Source organism: Schistocerca piceifrons, chromosome 11 (assembly GCF_021461385.2).
Source record: "Schistocerca piceifrons isolate TAMUIC-IGC-003096 chromosome 11, iqSchPice1.1, whole genome shotgun sequence".
Taxonomy (NCBI): domain Eukaryota; kingdom Metazoa; phylum Arthropoda; class Insecta; order Orthoptera; family Acrididae; genus Schistocerca; species Schistocerca piceifrons.
This window is the reverse complement of record NC_060148.1, coordinates 130378268-130397498: the sequence shown is the minus strand read 5'-3', so window position 1 is coordinate 130397498 and position 19231 is coordinate 130378268. Positions and strand designations below refer to the sequence as shown.

General features: G+C 44.8%; 1 protein-coding gene across 4 annotated transcripts in view; it reads right to left on the bottom strand.

Moving 5' to 3' along the window:
- Positions 1-2300: 2300 nt before the first annotated feature.
- LOC124720171 (zinc finger protein ZFP2-like) overlaps positions 2301-19231 on the bottom strand; it is a 72076-nt gene continuing 55145 nt past the window's right edge. For all 4 annotated transcript variants that reach the window (XM_047245494.1, XM_047245495.1, XM_047245496.1 and 1 more), the window contains one exon: positions 2301-4105. In XM_047245494.1, the coding sequence (XP_047101450.1) occupies positions 2884-4105 (1222 nt within the window). In that variant the 3' untranslated portion in view covers positions 2301-2883. The remainder of the gene's footprint in view (positions 4106-19231) is intronic.

Genomic DNA, 19231 nt, shown 5'->3' with positions numbered 1-19231 from the left:
GTTAGATTATGGAAGTAAACACAAGTCAGTTGTCTTGAAGCACAATACTTCATTCTCTATTCAACAATACGCTCGATTCTTGTGCACTTCTGGATCCCATGTCCCCCAACACTCTTGCCATTGACATTTCTTATACAATGGGTTGTTCATCAGTTGTGATTTATTTAATTTATGTTTTTATTAGGAGCAGTTACATTCATGTATTTATGGGTATGTATTGTTTCCAAGCATCAATTTCTTCAAAATGGCTCTGAGCACTAAGGGACTTAACATCTGAGGTCATCAGTCCACCACAACTTAGAACTACTTAAACCTAACTAATCTAAGGACATCACACACATCCATGCCCAAGTCAGGATTCGAACATGCGACCGTAGAAGTCTCAGGGTTCCGGACTGGAGTGCCTAGAACCACACGGCCACCGCAGTCGGCAGATCAATTTCTTTTACTGGTTATCCACACAACCACAGATTGTGATGTTCATTTCCTGTTTACACCTGACATACAGAGGAACACTATATTACCCTTCCTTAGCTGACACATATGGATATTCAGTGCATATTATGGTGCTTTTCTTAATATGTTACTAGAATTTTCATTGTTTTTTCTTGCGGATTCATAATGTATAGTCGCCACATTAATAGTGTATCTTCAGTAACAAATGCAGAGAGGACTGTTGTCTTTAATGGGAGATATAATAGAAAAAGAGGTCCAGAAAGAAAAAAAAAACTTGGAAAAAGGTCAAGAGGATGATATACAATATGGTGCAGAATGCTTTTGACTAACAATAAAAAATGAGGCATATATTAAGTGAGTTACAGTCTTTTGAAACTTAAGAAGCTGTTCCTGAAAATTTATATTTTCTGTTGCATTTTTCCCTAAATCTCTGAAACCACTTTGAGTAGAGTACTCGAATTTTTAGGAAGTACTAACATACATAATGAGAGTCAACTAAACTAAAAGAAGAACATAATGTTATGTACAATTAAAATTATTTCCGATAATGCACAAAATGTCAACCACGTAGTTAAACAATTGCTTTTCCGAAAGCAGTGGCTGAGGTGCAATTATTGCAGTTCAGTAGACTCAGAACATACGGTTTAATGTCTTTCAAGAGTTTCATATCAATGGTTCATGAAATACAGGGAAGCCAAGTCACTAAATTTAACATTGTCGGTATGGGACGATCCAACTCCCCTTAAACCTGGTTGTGCTTTCCTTTTACTGAAAAATAAAATTGAATACAAGTGTATGTTGATGTACCCAGTTACGAATAATTTATACAGCAGTTGAAGTTTTCCTATCATGAGAAAGATGGAATGAAATGTAATCACATAACTAAAAAGTGTTATTGTTAAAGTCTAGCAAAACTGAACAGCGTCAATTAAAAAAAAGGTTCAAATGGATCTGAGCACTATGGGACTCAACATCTGAGGTTATCGGTCTCCTAGACTTAGAACTACTTAAACCTAACTAACCTAAGGACATCACACACATCCATGCCCGAGGCAGGATTCGAACCTGTGACCATAGCAGTCATGCGGTTCCGGACTGAAGTGCCTAGAACCTCACGGCCGGCACAATGTCAATCACTTAATGATAATTATCTTAAGTTGTTACAGGTATGATGAGACATACTAAACCACTTTCACTAATAACAAATACTTAGAATATCAAAAATAAAAATCATCTGAACTTAAAGACAAAGCTTATTTACAGAACTCCAGAAAACATCATGTTTATTTACAGAAAGTAAGAAAAATATCAAAAATGAAAAATCTTAAAATAACATAAGAAACAATAAATAAGAATTCTCATTTGATGTATTTATTAAGTACAATAAATATTATTCAACTGGATTAAATTCAATAACCAATCATCACATTCTGAGCTCTCCCAAGTGTTGTTCTTGTGTATACCAACACCTGGAATCAAACTATATCATTAATTGTTTACCTATTACATTTTCTGTGGTGCTAAATGCTAAATAAATAATTAAGAGCTTTGGTGCATTAACAGTTATCTACCTTATATCTGATTCATGATCAGAGCTTAGGAATTTCACAAAAATATAGCTATTGTGCATTGGTGTAATGGGCAACCAACCATGATGAACTTGTAGACTACATACTTTACCAACTGACTCATTTGTGTGACTATGCATTGACAAGTACTAGGTTTATTAACACTGTCGCGACCAGCACACTGAATGCCACATGTTGCAGGCACATGATGCAGTAAGGAGAGTACGAGTCTATAAGCAGAACAAAGATCAACAAGGAATTATTCTAGCAATGATGTGAGTTGCAAACATGTAAATTTATTGACATAAGTGACTGTGAGGAAGAACAGATTGTTCTGGTCTGACAGCTGGGAACCAGCATCTCTAAAGTGAAGCTGGTTGGGTGGTTGTATGCTACCACTGTGAACATCTGCAGAAAGTTGCTGGGGTTCAAAACATCACAAAACATGGAGGTCAGGGGCTTGCCTGCTTAGAGGTACTTACAATTACTGACATAGTTTAAAGATTTATCCAATAGAAAAATAGCAGCGTAAATGACAAAATCACGTTTGATTCACTTTAGTGTACAGTTTAGTACTATTCATGACATTTCATGTTACGGATAATTATATTGTCACACCATCTGTGACCCCTCTATAGTACACATTATTGCATATTTTTTCACAGTCCTAGAACATTTTGTTATTTCACAGGCATTACATAATTAATGTCTGTCATATCCTTTATTCTATAAGACTTAAGGGCACCAACAAGAGAAACCTATTAGCCTGAAGCAACACTTTTTGTGACTTCTTTCCGATGCGAAGTAATGCATGACTCCAGAGAGTACACAACACAGCAAAAGATTTGCCTCAAATATCTCACCCATGAGATTTCTTTCCAGTGTGAGTTAATACATGTCTCTGGAGATAACCTGGCCTTGAAAAAGATTTGCCACAAATATCACATGTATGCGATTTCTTTCCAGTGTGTAATAATGAATGTGCTTTTAGATCAACTGACCTAGCAAATGCTTTGCCACAAACATCACATTCATAAGGTCTCTCCCCAGTGTGTAAGAAGGCGTGTTTCTTGAGGTCACATGACATAGCAAAAGATTTGCCACAAATACCACATTCGTGAGGTCTCAGCCCAGTGTGTAAGAACGCATGTCTCTTGAGATCACCAGTCAGCGCAAAACATTTGCCACAAATGTCACATTCGTGAGGTCTATCACCAGTGTGTTTGAATGAATGTTGCTTAAGAGAACATGATCTAGCAAAAGATTTGCCACAAATATCACATTTGTAAGGTTTCAGTCCAGTGTGAATTAATTCATGTCTCTTGAGAGTACCCAACTCAGTAAACGATTTGCCACAAATATCACAATTGTAAGGTTTCAGTCCAGTGTGAATTAATGAGTGTCTCTTGAGATTACTTCGCACAGCAAACAACTTGCCACAAATATTACATTTGTGGGGTCTCTTTGTGGTAAGTCTAACACCATGGGCACCAGCTGTAGATAAAGTTCCATGACCACTCAGCTTCTGTGTCCTACGTGGTTTACGTGTGTCTTTAAAGGACTTTTTTGAAGCTTTTGAAGATTCCTTATCTGAAGATTGCTCAGTGTGTTCTGTGAGAGAACCTACTGGCTCACTGTCTGAGAGGCTACTGTTCTCGTGTTCTTCACTACAGCCATATTTCTCATGATTGCCAGCTGTTAGGACTCGACAATTCTCACCCATTCTCAAATGTTTTTTCAAGCTAACATTACTGTGAAATACCTCACCACAGGATTTACAAACATACGTAGGAGGTTGCATGCCATCAATGTGCATGACTACATGCTTTCTGAGTCTATATTTTGAAGTAAAGCACAGTAGGCAGACATCACAAATAAACACATTGAATTCCTGTTCCCTCATACTACATTCAAATCTGGTGCTAAGCGAGCAATCCTCATCCATGGTTAATTCCTGTGTATGAGTACCACACTCGTGTGTTGACTTCTCTCTGTCTCTCTCCAGTTCATTCTTGACCAGTCCATGGTGAACAGTTTCTTCAAACGAAATGCCACAGCTCCCACCAGTAATTTGAATCAATCTGAGGAATGAAGAGGAGAATGTTAAATATTGATATATACAAGGCATAGAAACTATATTTCAGTGTCCTGACCTCCAGGACTATAGGCCACAAGTCATAGACATACGAGCATACAAAATTACAAACTGAGTAAATGTTAGCGATTTAAAATTATAATATTCTACCAGAAAGAAAGAACTGATGAAGTAAAGGTGGGTAAAAAGAAAATAACCAGAGAAAATTCAATAATAATCACTGATGATTTTATTTGGAATTTTTGCATACTTAAAATAATTAAGTTTCAATTGTTACAATTCTTTTAGTGTTCCTCTTCCATCATAACAGCTCTGCAAGTACCTTTGTTTTGGAAACACCTTTGGAAAGAAATTGGTACAACCACCAACAGGTAATTTATTTCTCCAAATAAGACAGAATTTTTGCCGTTTGATTCCTAATGAGCCAAGAAGTAGTGCAAGCACCAATATCTTTACTGGATATCTAGTATAGTTGTCAATCAGGTGGGTAATGACTGTTCATAACAATAAACAATGTCATCATTAAAAAATTTAAAACAGAAATTGCATAGAGATGAATGAATTTGAATGACACACATTTACAGATACTTTCAGTCTATGACTGTGGTTTTGGCACTGCAGCTTATGTGAAGCCTTGAGCAAATGGAAATACTGTCTGGAAGGATGGAAACAGTTATAAATTAGCCAGTATACTTACAGATAGTCATTTTGAAACATATGTGCATCTTATAATTACATTTTCTCCGAGACATTCAAGTCCCTCCTTTATCTACCTGGCAATAGTGATAATGTAAGGGAAAGTGAGGAAAAGATATGATTTGAAGTTTGTGTTGGGGAGGGCACTCAACTTTGGTAGTTCAGGCAGAAATGTTAACCATACTGCTGTGGTGGTGTAACAGTTAGCATTTCTACCTAGCAAGCAAGAAAACCCGGGTTTGAGTCCCAGCTGCAGCAGGAATTTTAATTCATTTCTATTGCTTCATTAATAATCGTATATGTACATCTTCCCAACATCTGGTCATTTGGTATTCGAGAACAACCCTGACTGAATCAGACATGCATATCAATGGCCACATCATCACCCATCAGACACAGTGCAGGCTAACATATTCTACTGACTGTCAATGATGGCCCTGTAGTATTCAGGTCCCATCAATCTGCACGCAATTTTTCCCACAGAATGGAAATGCGACACCATTCAGCATCACATTATGTGCATCATGTTGGGAACTGAAGATTGCTAACTTGTGAGGGCATGCATGCTCCAGTGTTTTTCCTTCTATTCTGGAAGTAGTTTCTGACTACGTTGCATTGTCTTGGATATAGATATAGCTTTCCTTGGCATGGTATATAGCAAATTTCGAGTGTTTTTAAAATCTTAACTGGTATAATTCGATTTTGTAACTGAATTGACATTGTGTGTCAGATTTCATATGTTAACAAATGAATCACTAAATATTGTCTTAAATTTTTTTCATTCAACTAGTTACAACATGTATTTTCATACAGATGGAAACGAAGCAGCTGAATATTGATAAGGAACAAGGGGAAAAATGCAAATAATGTTCCAAATAAGTACTCCCCTATGCTTCTTAAGATTCCAGAGATAAAACTTAATTATCATTCTTGTGCTGTGCCAGTCTTTCATAAACAACCAAGAATAAGAAACAGAAATTCCAGAAAACTTGAAGGATAAATAAATTTGGATGTTAATTACCAATTTTTTTACAAGTCAGCAAATAGACATGTAAGTACGGGGTCCTGGTGTCTGTCATACACTTAATATTTACCCTCCACTTCAGCAGTTTTCTTGGCAAGTACACCCATAAACTTATCATACAGTGGTCACAGAAGTGCACAACCATTTTATCAACACATGTAGTACAGCCTGGACAGTAACATTGTTGACGGTTTGCAGTAGATCTGTGAAAAAGTTCAACACTTTGGCAGTTGCCTTTACTTCATTCGAACCTATCTTTTTTCCTTTCTTTCCTTCTCTCAAGTCTCACATTAAGGCGCTGCAGTTTTGAACAGAAACCGTTTCTTACAGTACTGTGAAAAATATTACATCTAATTCCACCTACTACGAAAGGATTGTCAATGTATTTAATGCTACATTTGCAGACTGCTGTGAATACAACACCTATAAAAGCTTTTATATCAGAAACATCAATATCATGCACAAAAGATCTACTCTTTTAAATGTTTTTATATTATCAAAATTTTGATTTATCATTGTTAAATCTCATCTAAAATATCTTTAGTGGAAAGTACACCCGTTTACTTGATGAACATCTGGAGTCCTATCCAATGCTTTACCACTAAATCACAGGCCAGGAATCCACAAGAGCAACGTTATACTGTCTTATACCAACATTGTTTGGTGGTTGTACATTTCTCCATTTTGAAGAGTTTCCCTGACCATAAAAGCTGTAATCATGGTGATATGACTATGATCTCTGTCGTCATCGTCATCGTCATCATCATCATCATCATCATCATCATCATCATCATCATCATCCAGTTTGCGTTCTGAATTTGTACCACCAGTTTCTATCAGGTAATCTTGATGAATATGACTGTCATCTAGAATTTTATCTATCATTTGTGCAAAATGTATGTTTAAGTATGGTTCACTTACTCTCACAACTCATGGAGAATAATAAGTCTTTTCTGGTAGTTTTGAATGGTGAGATGGACATCACACACACACTCCAATATTGTGCAATTTGATTACAAGACACTAACAGAAGTCACAATTATTACATAGCAATAATCAGAACAAACATGAACTGCTGATAAACGCCTGCTGAATGATATTCACAGAACTTGTATAGCATGTCTGCGAGATGTCAGTGCCTTTATTCTAAATTTACTGAACGTCAAACTGTGCGAAAGCCACACATCTTAAAAAATGTGACCAATACTGAAGGTTTTGCAAAATGTGTCTATCACTTGGTAACTGGCATGTGGTGTCACCCCACTCTTGAATGAAAATGATGGTGCAGACACTGCTGTGTTCTTGAAATGCTGGAATAATGTGTTGCATAACAAGGTACCTATGAAGTGCAGATGTCACTGTGCATTTAACAGGCCTGTGAGGTGCATCTCGAACAAACACGTACTGAGAATGAAGGCACTTGTGAAACCATACTACACGGATGCATAATGTGAGTGTGGTATTCCTACACAACTTATGGTAGAAGAGAAACCCATGTACGGAGTAAAATGTGCCTTGTCCCTCCAACTAATATTCCTGAGCCACATGTCAACCATTTCTATTCATGGCAAAAAACGAAGAGCAAAGTCAGTGCCCTGTAGCTATCTTGGGGCTTCTTTTGGAGCACATTCCAATTCTTATAGAGAAACCAGTCTAAAATTTGCCAAAAAACTTCTGAACTCTGAACCAGGGGAGAGAGGGATTTCTGTGACAAATCTAGCAATTTCTGCACAATTTGAGGCATCTGCTGCATGGTTGGCCATAGCTAAAAGCAACTTCAACAACTGCAATGGAAATGGGACACCTTCCCCTTCCTGATGCATCATCTACTTCAACTGTTCCTCCAAAATTCTTGATTGTATTCTTTAGCACATATATTGACATCGGGCCTCTTCACAGGTTTCTTTCAGCTAAATTCCTGCAATGCAGAACTATTGTCCTGATAAAACAACGTTTCAGGCGATGCATAGCCTTTCTTCTCAACAGCCACTACATTCCATGTGCAAGACTTAAACTTTCTTAACCAGGGTGTGTATTTGATCAAGGAAAACGAATTCCGATAATTCTTCATGACGATGTGAGAGGGGAGGAGGTGACAGGGCAAGAGGGGGTGACGGGGCAAGAGGAGGGAGTTCTAAGAAGAGGGCAATAGGGGTCAAGAAGGGGGAAAGGGGTGTAAGACAAGCCTAGTAAAGAGGGGGGGTGACAGTCTCGGGGGGGGTGACAGTCTCGGGGGGGGGGGGGTGACAGTCTCGGGGGGGGGGGGGGGGGGGGTGACAGTCTCGGGGGGGGGGGGGTGACAGTCTCGGGGGGGGGGGGGGGGGGGGGGTGACAGTCTCGGGGGGGGGGGGGGTGACAGTCTCGGGGGGGGGGGGGTGACAGTCTCGGGGGGGGGGGGGGGGGGTGACAGTCTCGGGGGGGGGGGGGGGGGTGACAGTCTCGGGGGGGGGGGGGGGGGGGGGTGACAGTCTCGGGGGGGGGGGGGGTGACAGTCTCGGGGGGGGGGGGGTGACAGTCTCGGAGGGGGGGGGGTGACAGTCTCGGAGGGGGGGGGGGTGACAGTCTCACGGGGGGGGGTGACAGTCTCAGGGGGGGGGGTGACAGTCTCAGTGGGGGGGGTGACAGTCTCAGTGGGGGTGGGTGACAGTCTCAGGGGGGGGTGACAGTCTCGGGGGGGGGGGGGGGGGGTGACAGTCTCGGAGGGGGGGGTGACAGTCTCGGAGGGGGGGGGGGGTGACAGTCTCGGAGGGGGGGGGGTGACAGTCTCAGGGGGGGGTGACAGTCTCAGGGGGGGGGGGGTGACAGTCTCGGAGGGGGGGGGGGGTGACAGTCTCGGGGGGGGGGGGGTGACAGTCTCGGGGGGGGGGTGGTGACAGTCTCGGGGAGGGGGGGGGTGACAGTCTCGGGGGGGGGGGGGTGACAGTCTCGGAGGGGGGGGGGGGTGACAGTCTCGGAGGGGGGGGTGACAGTCTCGGGGGGGGGGGGGGGTGACAGTCTCGGGGGGGGGGGGGGGGGGGGTGACAGTCTCAGGGGGGGGGGGTGACAGTCTCAGGGGGGGGGGGGGGGTGACAGTCTCAGGGGGGGGGGGTGACAGTCTCAGGGGGGGAGGTGACAGTCTCAGGGGGGGGTGACAGTCTCAGGGGGGGGGGTGACAGTCTCAGGGGGGGGGGGGGGGTGACAGTCTCGGGGGGGGGGGGGGGGTGACAGTCTCAGGGGGGGGGGGGGTGACAGTCTCAGGGGGGGGGGTGACAGTCTCAGGGGGGGGGTGACAGTCTCAGGGGGGGGGGGGGGTGACAGTCTCAGGGGGGGGTGACAGTCTCAGGGGGGGGTGACAGTCTCAGGGGGGGGGGGTGACAGTCTCAGGGGGGGGTGACAGTCTCAGGGGGGGGGGTGACAGTCTCAGGGGGGGGTGACAGTCTCAGGGGGGGGGGGTGACAGTCTCAGGGGGGGGGGTGACAGTCTCAGGGGGGGGTGACAGTCTCAGAGGGGGGGGTGACAGTCTCAGAGGGGGGGGTGACAGTCTCAGGGGGGGGTGACAGTCTCAGGGGGGGGTGACAGTCTCAGGGGGGGGTGACAGTCTCAGGGGGGGGTGACAGTCTCAGGGGGGGGGTGACAGTCTCAGGGGGGGTGACAGTCTCAGGGGGGGTGACAGTCTCAGGGGGGGTGACAGTCTCAGGGGGGGTGACAGTCTCAGGGGGGGTGACAGTCTCAGGGGGGGTGACAGTCTCAGGGGGGGTGACAGTCTCAGGGGGGGTGACAGTCTCAGGGGGGGTGACAGTCTCAGGGGGGGTGACAGTCTCAGGGGGGGTGACAGTCTCAGGGGGGGTGACAGTCTCAGGGGGGGTGACAGTCTCAGGGGGGGTGACAGTCTCAGGGGGGGTGACAGTCTCAGGGGGGGTGACAGTCTCAGGGGGGGTGACAGTCTCAGGGGGGGTGACAGTCTCAGGGGGGGTGACAGTCTCAGGGGGGGTGACAGTCTCAGGGGGGGTGACAGTCTCAGGGGGGGGTGACAGTCTCAGGGGGGGTGACAGTCTCAGGGGGGGTGACAGTCTCAGGGGGGAATAGGGGTTATCAGTCGGCAGAGGTGACGGGCCCGGGGGCGTTACGGGCCCGGGGGGGCGTTACGGGCCCGGGGGGGGCGTTACAGGCCCGGGGGGGATTACGGGCTCGGGGGGTTAGGGGCTCAGGGGGGCGTTGGTGGTTACGGTTGGGGGGGTGGTGGTAGTATCGGGCTAGGGGTGTGGGGGGTTTCGGGCTCGGGGGGTGTTGGTTGTTACGGGTGGGGGGTGGTGGTTACGGGCTCGGGGGGGGGGGGGTGGGGTGGTGGGTTACGGGCTCTGGGGGGGTCACAGGCTCTGGGGGGGGGGGTCACAGGCTCTGGGGGGTGGGGTCACAGGCTCGGGGGGCCACAGGCTCTGGGGGGGGTCACAGGCTCTGGGGGGGGGGGTCACAGGCTCTAAGGGGGGGTCACAGGCTCTGGGGGGGGGGGAGGTCACAGGCTCCGGGGGGGGGGGGGTCACTGGCACCGGGGGGGGGGGGGGCGGGGGTCACTGGCTCCGGGGGGGGGTCACTGGCTCCGGGGGGGGTCACTGGCTCCGGGGGGGGGTCACTGGCTCCGGGGGGGGGTCACTGGCTCCGGGGAGGGGTCACTGGCTCCGGGGGGGGGGGGTCACAGGCTCCGGGGGGGGGGTCACAGGCTCCGGGGGGGGTCACAGGCTCCGGGGGGGGGGTCACAGGCTCCGGGGGGGGGGTCACAGGCTCCGGGGGGGGGGGGGTCACAGGCTCCGGGGGGGGGGGGGGGGGTCACAGGCTCCGGGGGGGGGGGGTCACAGGCTCCGGGGGGGTCACAGGCTCTGGGGGGGCGGTCACAGGATCTGGGGGGGGGGGGCGTCACAGGATCTGGGGGGGGGCCGTCACAGGCTCTGGGGGGGGGGCGTCACAGGCTCTGGGGGGGGCGTCACAGGCTCTGGGGGGGGCGTCACAGGCTCGGGGGGGGGGGGCGTCACAGGCTCGGGGGGGGCGTCACAGGCTCGGGGGGGGTGGGGTCACAGGCTCGGGGGGGGGGGGTCACAAGCTATGGGGGGGGTCACAGCCTCTGGGGGGTGTGTCACAGGCCTTGGGGGTGTGTCACAGGCTCTGGGGGGGCGTCACAGGCTCGGGGGGGGGGGGTGTCACAGGCTCTGGGGGGGGTCACAGGCTCTGGGGGGGGTCACAGGCTCTGGGGGGGGGGGGGTAACAGGCTCTGGGGGGGTAACAGGCTCTGGGGGGGGTAACAGGCTCTGGGGGGGGTAACAGGCTCTGGGGGTTGGGGGTAGTAGGCTTTGACGGGGTTAGTAGGCTTTGGGGGGGTAGTAGGCTTTGGGGGGGGGTTGTATGCTTTGGGGGGGGGTAGTAGGCATTGGGGGGGGTAGTAGGCTTTGGGGGGTGGTAGTAGGGTTTGGGGTGGGGGTAACAGGCTTTGGGGGGGGGTAACAGGCTTTGGGGGGGTTACAGGCTTTGAGGGGGGTTACAGGCTTTGAGGGGGGTTACAGGCTTTGAGGGGGGTTACAGGCTTACGGGGGTAACAGGCTTACGGGGGTAACAGGCTCAGGGGGTAACAGGCTCAGGGGGTAACAGGCTCAGGGGGTAACAGGCTCAGGGGGTAACAGGCTCAGGGGTTAACAGGCTCAGGGGGTAACAGGCTCAGGGGGTAACAGGCTCAGGGGGTAACAGGCTCAGGGGGTAACAGGCTCAGGGGGTAACAGGCTCAGGGGGTAACAGGCTTACGGGGGTAACAGGCTTACGGGGGTAACAGGCTTACGGGGGTAACAGGCTTACGGGGGTAACAGGCTTACGGGGGTAACAGGCTTACGGGGGTAACAGGCTTACGGGGGTAACAGGCTTACGGGGGTAACAGGCTTACGGGGGTAACAGGCTTACGGGGGTAACAGGCTTACGGGGGTAACAGGCTTACGGGGGTAACAGGCTTACGGGGGTAACAGGCTTACGGGGGTAACAGGCTTACGGGGGTAACAGGCTTACGGGGGTAACAGGCTTACGGGGGTAACAGGCTTACGGGGGTAACAGGTTTACGGGGGTAACAGGCTTACGGGGGTAACAGGCTTACGGGGGTAACAGGCTTACGGGGGTAACAGGCTCAGGGGGTAACAGGCTCAGGGGGTAACAGGCTCAGGGGGTAACAGGCTCAGGGGGTAATAGGCTCAGGGGGTAATAGGCTCAGGGGGTAATAGGCTCAGGGGGTAATAGGCTCAGGGGGTAATAGGCTCAGGGGGTAATAGGCTCAGGGGGTAATAGGCTCAGGGGGTAATAGGCTCAGGGGGTAATAGGCTCAGGGGGGGACATCTTTAAGAGAAGGATTTTGGGTAAATGGCTAATATGCATTGAAGAGTCGGTAGATCCACCTGCCCCCTCGTTGCAATACTACTAATTATGCATGTAGCACCTCCCATTCTGTGCAGCCTTCCCCTCTGCATTGAGCCACATTTTGATGCACGTTATATTTCACTCATGAGCATCTGTAATCAGTCATGACCACCCCATCCCGGCTTCTGTGCTCCAGCAATTTGTATGAAACAACACTTGCCCCATGCAACTTATGCCTCTGCACCCATGACTTCACAATGCTACAACTAACATCTATGAAGTGTTGCATATATACAGAATTGTAAAAATGGCTGCCCATGCAAGGAATGTTTAAACATTATTCTACCTATACCTATCATTATGGTTTGTTGTTATTACATCAGTAAGAGGTTGTAAGTTTTTTTTATAGATCTGTGCAGAATTTAGGTATTGTCAACAGTATGATGTTATGGGTGTGCTGAGTATAAGGTATTGGGGAAACCTGCTGTTGCATTCTAGAAAATTTATTGAGAATGTTGTCAGAAATTATGTAAACAGCAATTGCATGCCACCTCTGGCTCTGAGGCAATAATCAGCCACACCACATGAAAGTCCTAATTGCATGAGTTTTGAAAATATACAGTGATAACAATGATGAATAATAGTCACCTACATCTTCACAATTCCTCTGCATTTCTTAATTATGAGCCTGGCACAGGCTCATCGAAAAACCTCCAGTCTGCTTCTCTACTATTCCACTTTCCAACTGCGTGCGGGTAAAACCAACACTTAACATCTTCCCATGCAAGTTATGTTTTATTTTATTATTATGATTATTTCTCGCTAGGCACACGGGTGCCAACAAAATATTTTCACATTCTGACGTGTTGTGAATGAAATATCACGAGAAAAGCTTGCCACTGCAAAAACCTTTTTTTTTTTTTTTTTTTTTTTAAGACAACCACTGCTGTGTGTGTATTTTAATGGTGATACAATCTCTCTTATTTCATGATGATACAAAAGGAGCTCCCGTTCCTTTAACTTTTCCATGTCCCACACTGCATTTTAATACTCCAGAAGAGTGTTGACAATTGTAGTGCAAGCAGTATCTTCAAGAGATATATAATCTAAGCATTCAACCAATAAATCATTGTCTTTGCTTTGATATCCCCAAAGCATTTTGTATGTTACTGTTACAATGTCAGTTATCCATAACTGTCATCCCTACATATTTGTGTTTACGGTTTTTAGATTAATGGATTTGTTTTAGTACTCCTGGATGAAATCACAATTTTCACTGTTGAGAGTCAATTGCCATTTAATGCACCATAAAGGTGTCTTATCTATCACTCTGCAATTTTTTTGATCATCATTTACAAGAAGGTAAATAACAGTTTCATCTACAAACACTGCTCACAGTCTTCTAAATCGTTTACGTAAATCAGGAACAACATAGGGCCTATAAAACATCCTTGGGAATGCCAGGTATGAATTCAGTTTTGCTCGATGACTTTCTGTCAGTTATTACCAACTGTGACATTTCTGACATGAAATCATGAATCAATTCACACAACCAGGAGGATACTCCATGGGCACGCAATTTAATTAGAAGTCACTTGTGAAGAACAGTGTCAAAAGTGTTTTGAAAATCTAAAGATGTGGAACCAATATGGTATCATCTGTCCGTATCACTACTTATTCCATGAGAATAAAGAGCTAGTCGTGTTTCACAAGCATCGTGTTTTCTGAATCCATGTTGGCTATTTATCAATAAATCGTGTTCCTAGAGGTCTTCACCCACAGTGTGTGTTCCAAAATCCTGCTACAAATCGACGTTAGTGATAGGGGCTATATTTCAGCGGATTACTTTTTTTTCCTTTCTTGGGTGCTGGTGTGATCTGTGCAAGATTCCTGTCTTTGTGAATGGATCTTTCTACAGTTGAGCAATTGTATATGACTGATAAGTATGGCACTATTGTATCAGCATACTCTGAAAGGAACCTGACTGGTATACAATCTGGACCAGAGGCCTTGCCTTTCTGAAGTGTCTTAAGCTGCTTCGCTACACTGGGGGTTTCCATATCTAAGCTTCGCATATAAGCAGTTGTTCTCAATTAGAGTTCTGGAATATTTACTTTGTCTTTTGTGAACGGATTTAGGAAAGCCATCTTTAATAACCCTGCTTCAGTAGCACTGTCATTAATAACAGCCACCATTGTTATCATCCAGTGAAGGTATTGACTGCATCTTGTCACTAGTATACTTTACATACAATCAATCTCTTTGGGTTGTGTGCCAGATTTCGAGACAGTTTCGTTTTGGAAGCTAATAAAACCCTCTCTTTCACTCGAGTTTGCTTTTGTAAAACATTGCCAATCTTGAGGGTTTTGCATTCTTTTAAATTTGGCATGCATTTTCTGCGATAGTCTTGGGACCTTGTCTGTGTACCTTGGGGGATCAGTACCACCTCTTATTAATTTATTTCGTTCATGTCTCTTACTTACAATCAATATTATTTCTTTGAATTTAAACCACATCTGGTCTAAGCTTACAAAGTCAGATCCGAAGGAGTGGAGACTGTCTGTTACGAAGGTGTCAGGTGAATTATCATCTGCTTTTTTTAAATACATCTTGCATTTATTTTTGATGAATTGGATGTTTCAGTATTTGCTCTTGCTACAACAACCTTATAGTCGCTAATCCCTGTATCTGCCACCATGTTCCCTGTTTGGTCAGGAATATTAAGAGGTCAGGCTCTGTTGGGTTGGGTTGTTTGAGGAGGAGACCAAACAGCGAGGTCTATTGGTCTCATTGGATTAGGGAAGAAAGTCGGCTGTGCCCTTTCAAAGGAACCATCCCAGCATTTATCAGGAACAATTTAGGGAAATCACAGAAGACCTAAAGCTTGCAATGTTTTTGCCACCATTATCACACTGAGTGGACTCCTGAACTAACTGTTCAGAATAAGTTTGAGATGGCAGTCAGTATGTTTTGGGATGTCATTTTATGCCTACCACCAATATTCACGCACTTTCACTAACATATCAAAGGTAGATTGAAGTCACCACCAACAATAATTGTATGGATGGTGTACCTATTTGAAAGGACACTCAGGTTTTCTTTGAATTGTTCAGCAACTGTATCATACGAGTCAGAATATCGGTAAAAGGAACCAATTGTTAATTTATTTCGGTGTCAAGTATAAACTTTCCACATACTAACTCACAGTAACTATCTACTTCAATTTCACACCAAGGTAAACAACTACTAACAGCAATGAACACTGGATTCCTTCCTCTCCTTTGAAGTCATATCCCTAAGAGGTGCCATTAAGAACCTAACATTGGAGCTCCCAGATATGAGTAATACCACCCTCTGAATACCCAGGTCTTGCATGTCGAGAGGCTTCCTCCGAAACAGGGCAAGCGACTTCATCTGGCTCATGGACTTAATCAGCCACAGACATCACTTGAAATCTGTCCATCAGGTGAACTGGGGAAGTTCTCTGATTGGCCCATCGGAAAGTCTTTTGCTGCCAGCCACACACTGGAATGACTTCCCACACAACCACAAGTGAGAGGTCAACCTTATTGTGGGCAGTGCCTGAGGTGGCCACAGCAGTAGACCGGTCAGGCACCATATGGGTCGTGGTCGATGTCCTGTGGCTGAATACAACACTGCCTGGAGCTATGAGCTAAGAGTCACCAACTCAGCTCATGTCTGAACACAGGATTACTGTTTCTATCCATAAAGCTGGCATGGCAAATACACAGAAACACATGATATAGGAGTTGAAACTAAGAAACGTGTGGGCACTGAACTAGAATCTTGTTTAAGTTTGTTAACATACCCAGCTATAAATAACAGTTTATAAAAACCCCTACATTCCAATGCAAACAAACAGGTAACACCATAACCAAGTGGACAAAAAAGTCTCGTTAAAAGGGTCTTGTTGTAAGTGACTGATACTGCAATGATTGTTGAAACCAGAATAACAATACGAATGGATCATACTTCCTGATATTACACGTTTTTGTAACTGGGCCTGCATGCTGGGAGAAAATAATCTGGTTCTTATGCTGTTGACATATCCTGAGATATGTATATATTCTTATGAGAAACTGTTTCAGTAAAAATATCAGCTATTGCAGGAGATTTTGCATGGATTTAAGGGAGTAACACACCAGACATTCAGCAGAAGCAGTGATATTCCAACACCAGAAAAAAGCCAAAAAGCAAATTTATATTTGGTGACGTCTTTGTGTAAAATCAGGTATTTCTGCAGATATTTCTGCTTTGGTCGCCACATGCAATTTTACCTATTTTATTTCAGAGAGACATACTTCCTTAAGGATCTCAAAGCAGATGGCCCAGGATAACACAAACCTTATTATTGCTTTCAAACAGGGCAATCTGAATTTAAAGCCCATTTACCAAGCACATGTAGGAACTGACATGTCACTCAATGAATTCATTACATATGGGGATTGCTGGAATAACTCACAGTATGGCTTTCTGGTTATAGATAAAATTAGGCAATTGAAAAAGAGTCAACAGAGATGAAACTTCAGTGACATTCTTCATGAAACCCAGTCCATCAAAAAGTAACTATCAATATACTGTAGGCTAGAAGTAAAGCTGCACACATGTTGCACATTCATTCAGAGAGCGCAAAGCACATTCATTTATTTGACAGAAAAATTGAGATAATCAACACTAAATTAATGGAATAGGAAAGGTTGAAAGTGCTGTGACACACTATTGACAGAAGCAGAAAAGGAGGAGGAGGAGGAGGAGGAGGAGGAGGAGGAGGTGAAGGAGGAGGAGGAGGAAAAGAAGAAGTCACAGTAAAGACTGTTACTGGGTACAGTAATCCTGAGTTACAGCAAACATGTGGGGTCACTAGGACAAAACCACAAATGTTTGGTATGCACTCATTATGTTTACTGAGAATGCAGAGTTGGGGATAAGGAATTTGAAAGAATGCATTTTCTATTACAGTCAACCTTGTTGAAAACTGAAAACATCAAAAAGGATACCCTGAAAGTATACAAACATATATTCAAATATTACACACAACCAATGCACATAAGACCCCAAAAGGATTAATGAAAATCTCAAAAAATGACAAATACCAGAATGCAATTAAATCGACACTAGCAGCTGCACATAGTGCAGGTAAATTGGTTGAGATTCAGCATTAAAGGCTGAACAATCTACCCCCAGAGTACATACATTATGATGTTCCGAATGCAATGATAGCTAAATTATGACTGTTTACAGCTTCAGCTGTTTCAAGGGATGCAGGTCAAAAGAACATAATATTATTGATCACATCCAAGCTTTTAGAAAGACACATCATCAAGTAGTCTGTTGCAGATTGGAACAAGTTAGTTCCCCCACACTATTCAAACCTATTATAGAGGTGAATTTTACAATAGGCACTTCAAAGCACAAATGGAACAATACGGGATTAATGACTATTCAGCCATCTCCCGTTTGAAGGCCAAGACTGTTGAACACGATGATAAAAACTGAATGTGGGTGCAATTTAGTTTTCAATGTATGTACAAATGGCTGAACATATTACCACAAATTATTGAGAAGTATAACTGCATTACTCAGCACACAATTAAGAAGAAATCTATTGATGTCACAGAGGAATATAGAGGAATTACAGAAAAGTTCTGAACTGAAGGTGTTCCTCACAGAGCAAGTCCTAAGACATTGAGGGAACAGGGCATTGTTGAATTGGCTCAGTTTCTCAACAAAGCCCAATTATTGGGCGAACACACACACACACTTTTCTATGCAATCAGGAAAGTAAACCTCAAATCATGCAGTAGTGTGACATGAATGCAAGGAAACATATACAGATAGGTGAAGGTGTTATTCTTGAGAATCTTCCATTCAAACTTTGTATCTCTGGATACAATTTCTGTGGCCCTTGAACAAAACTGCAAGAGTTCCTAGCTTATGGTGAGAAAGGATTTGAAGTATTGGACAATACATGCAAAGAACGTTTACACTATAAATAAAGATTATCATATTGCAGACCAAATATTCACTTTTATTTATTTATTGTGTCAAAAGTGTATATAAGTGATATACTTCACTATCCCCCACAGAGATCTGCTGGAGTGAAGTACTTTTCTTTTAATTCAGACCAATGTTCTTTCAGTGTGAATGACATTACATCACAACTTTAAATGATGCAGAGATTTGTTTACTGCGAAGTTTAGCTATTGAGCCATAGCTGAAGGTGAATTTCGGGAGGTAAAATAAGAAGGGCATGCCCCTTGACATAGTAAATATTCACTGATGAAGCTAGACAGATCAGTCAAGGGAAGGATATTGGTATAGGACAACGTATCACTGCATTAGTGGTTGATAAGGCAATGTGTGTCAAGCTGAAGTTGGGTACTGGAATAACTTTCAAACTAAAGCAGAAGAAAAGACCTATGAGACGTTTAAGAAATTGTATCTAATTAGTGGTGACTAGCAAAATGTGCTTTGAACCAGAAAGGAAGAAGGAAACGACTTGTTAAAATGCCCAGGGTCCTACCAATACCAAAGACATCTGGCTGAAGAGTTCTGCTTCTAATCCCTCCATTTGCTGGGCTTACAGCCACTGGTTGACGACTTGCAGGGGGAGGGGGGAGTCACTGCCATATCTCAAGCAGTAAAGAATTCCGAAAATGCTGAAAAGCAATTACAAGAAGCTGAAATGCATGATATGACCATGGAAGCTATCGGCAAAGGCCTATATTTAAAACCATTCAAGAAAAGGGTCTCAGTGACTTAAGGCTGTCTGAAGAACTGTGTCATTACCTCACTGACAGAAACCAAGTGTACAATTTAAGGCACTACCAAAACTTAATTCATACCTCCAGAAATACTTCTGCCTCATATTTATCCTAAAAACTGCATAAAAACAAGCAGTACACAAATCTCTGCATCATTTAAAGTTGTGATTAATGTCATTCACACTGAAAGAACATTGGTCTAAATTAAAAAGAAAAGTACTTTCCTCCAAAAGATCTCAGCAGA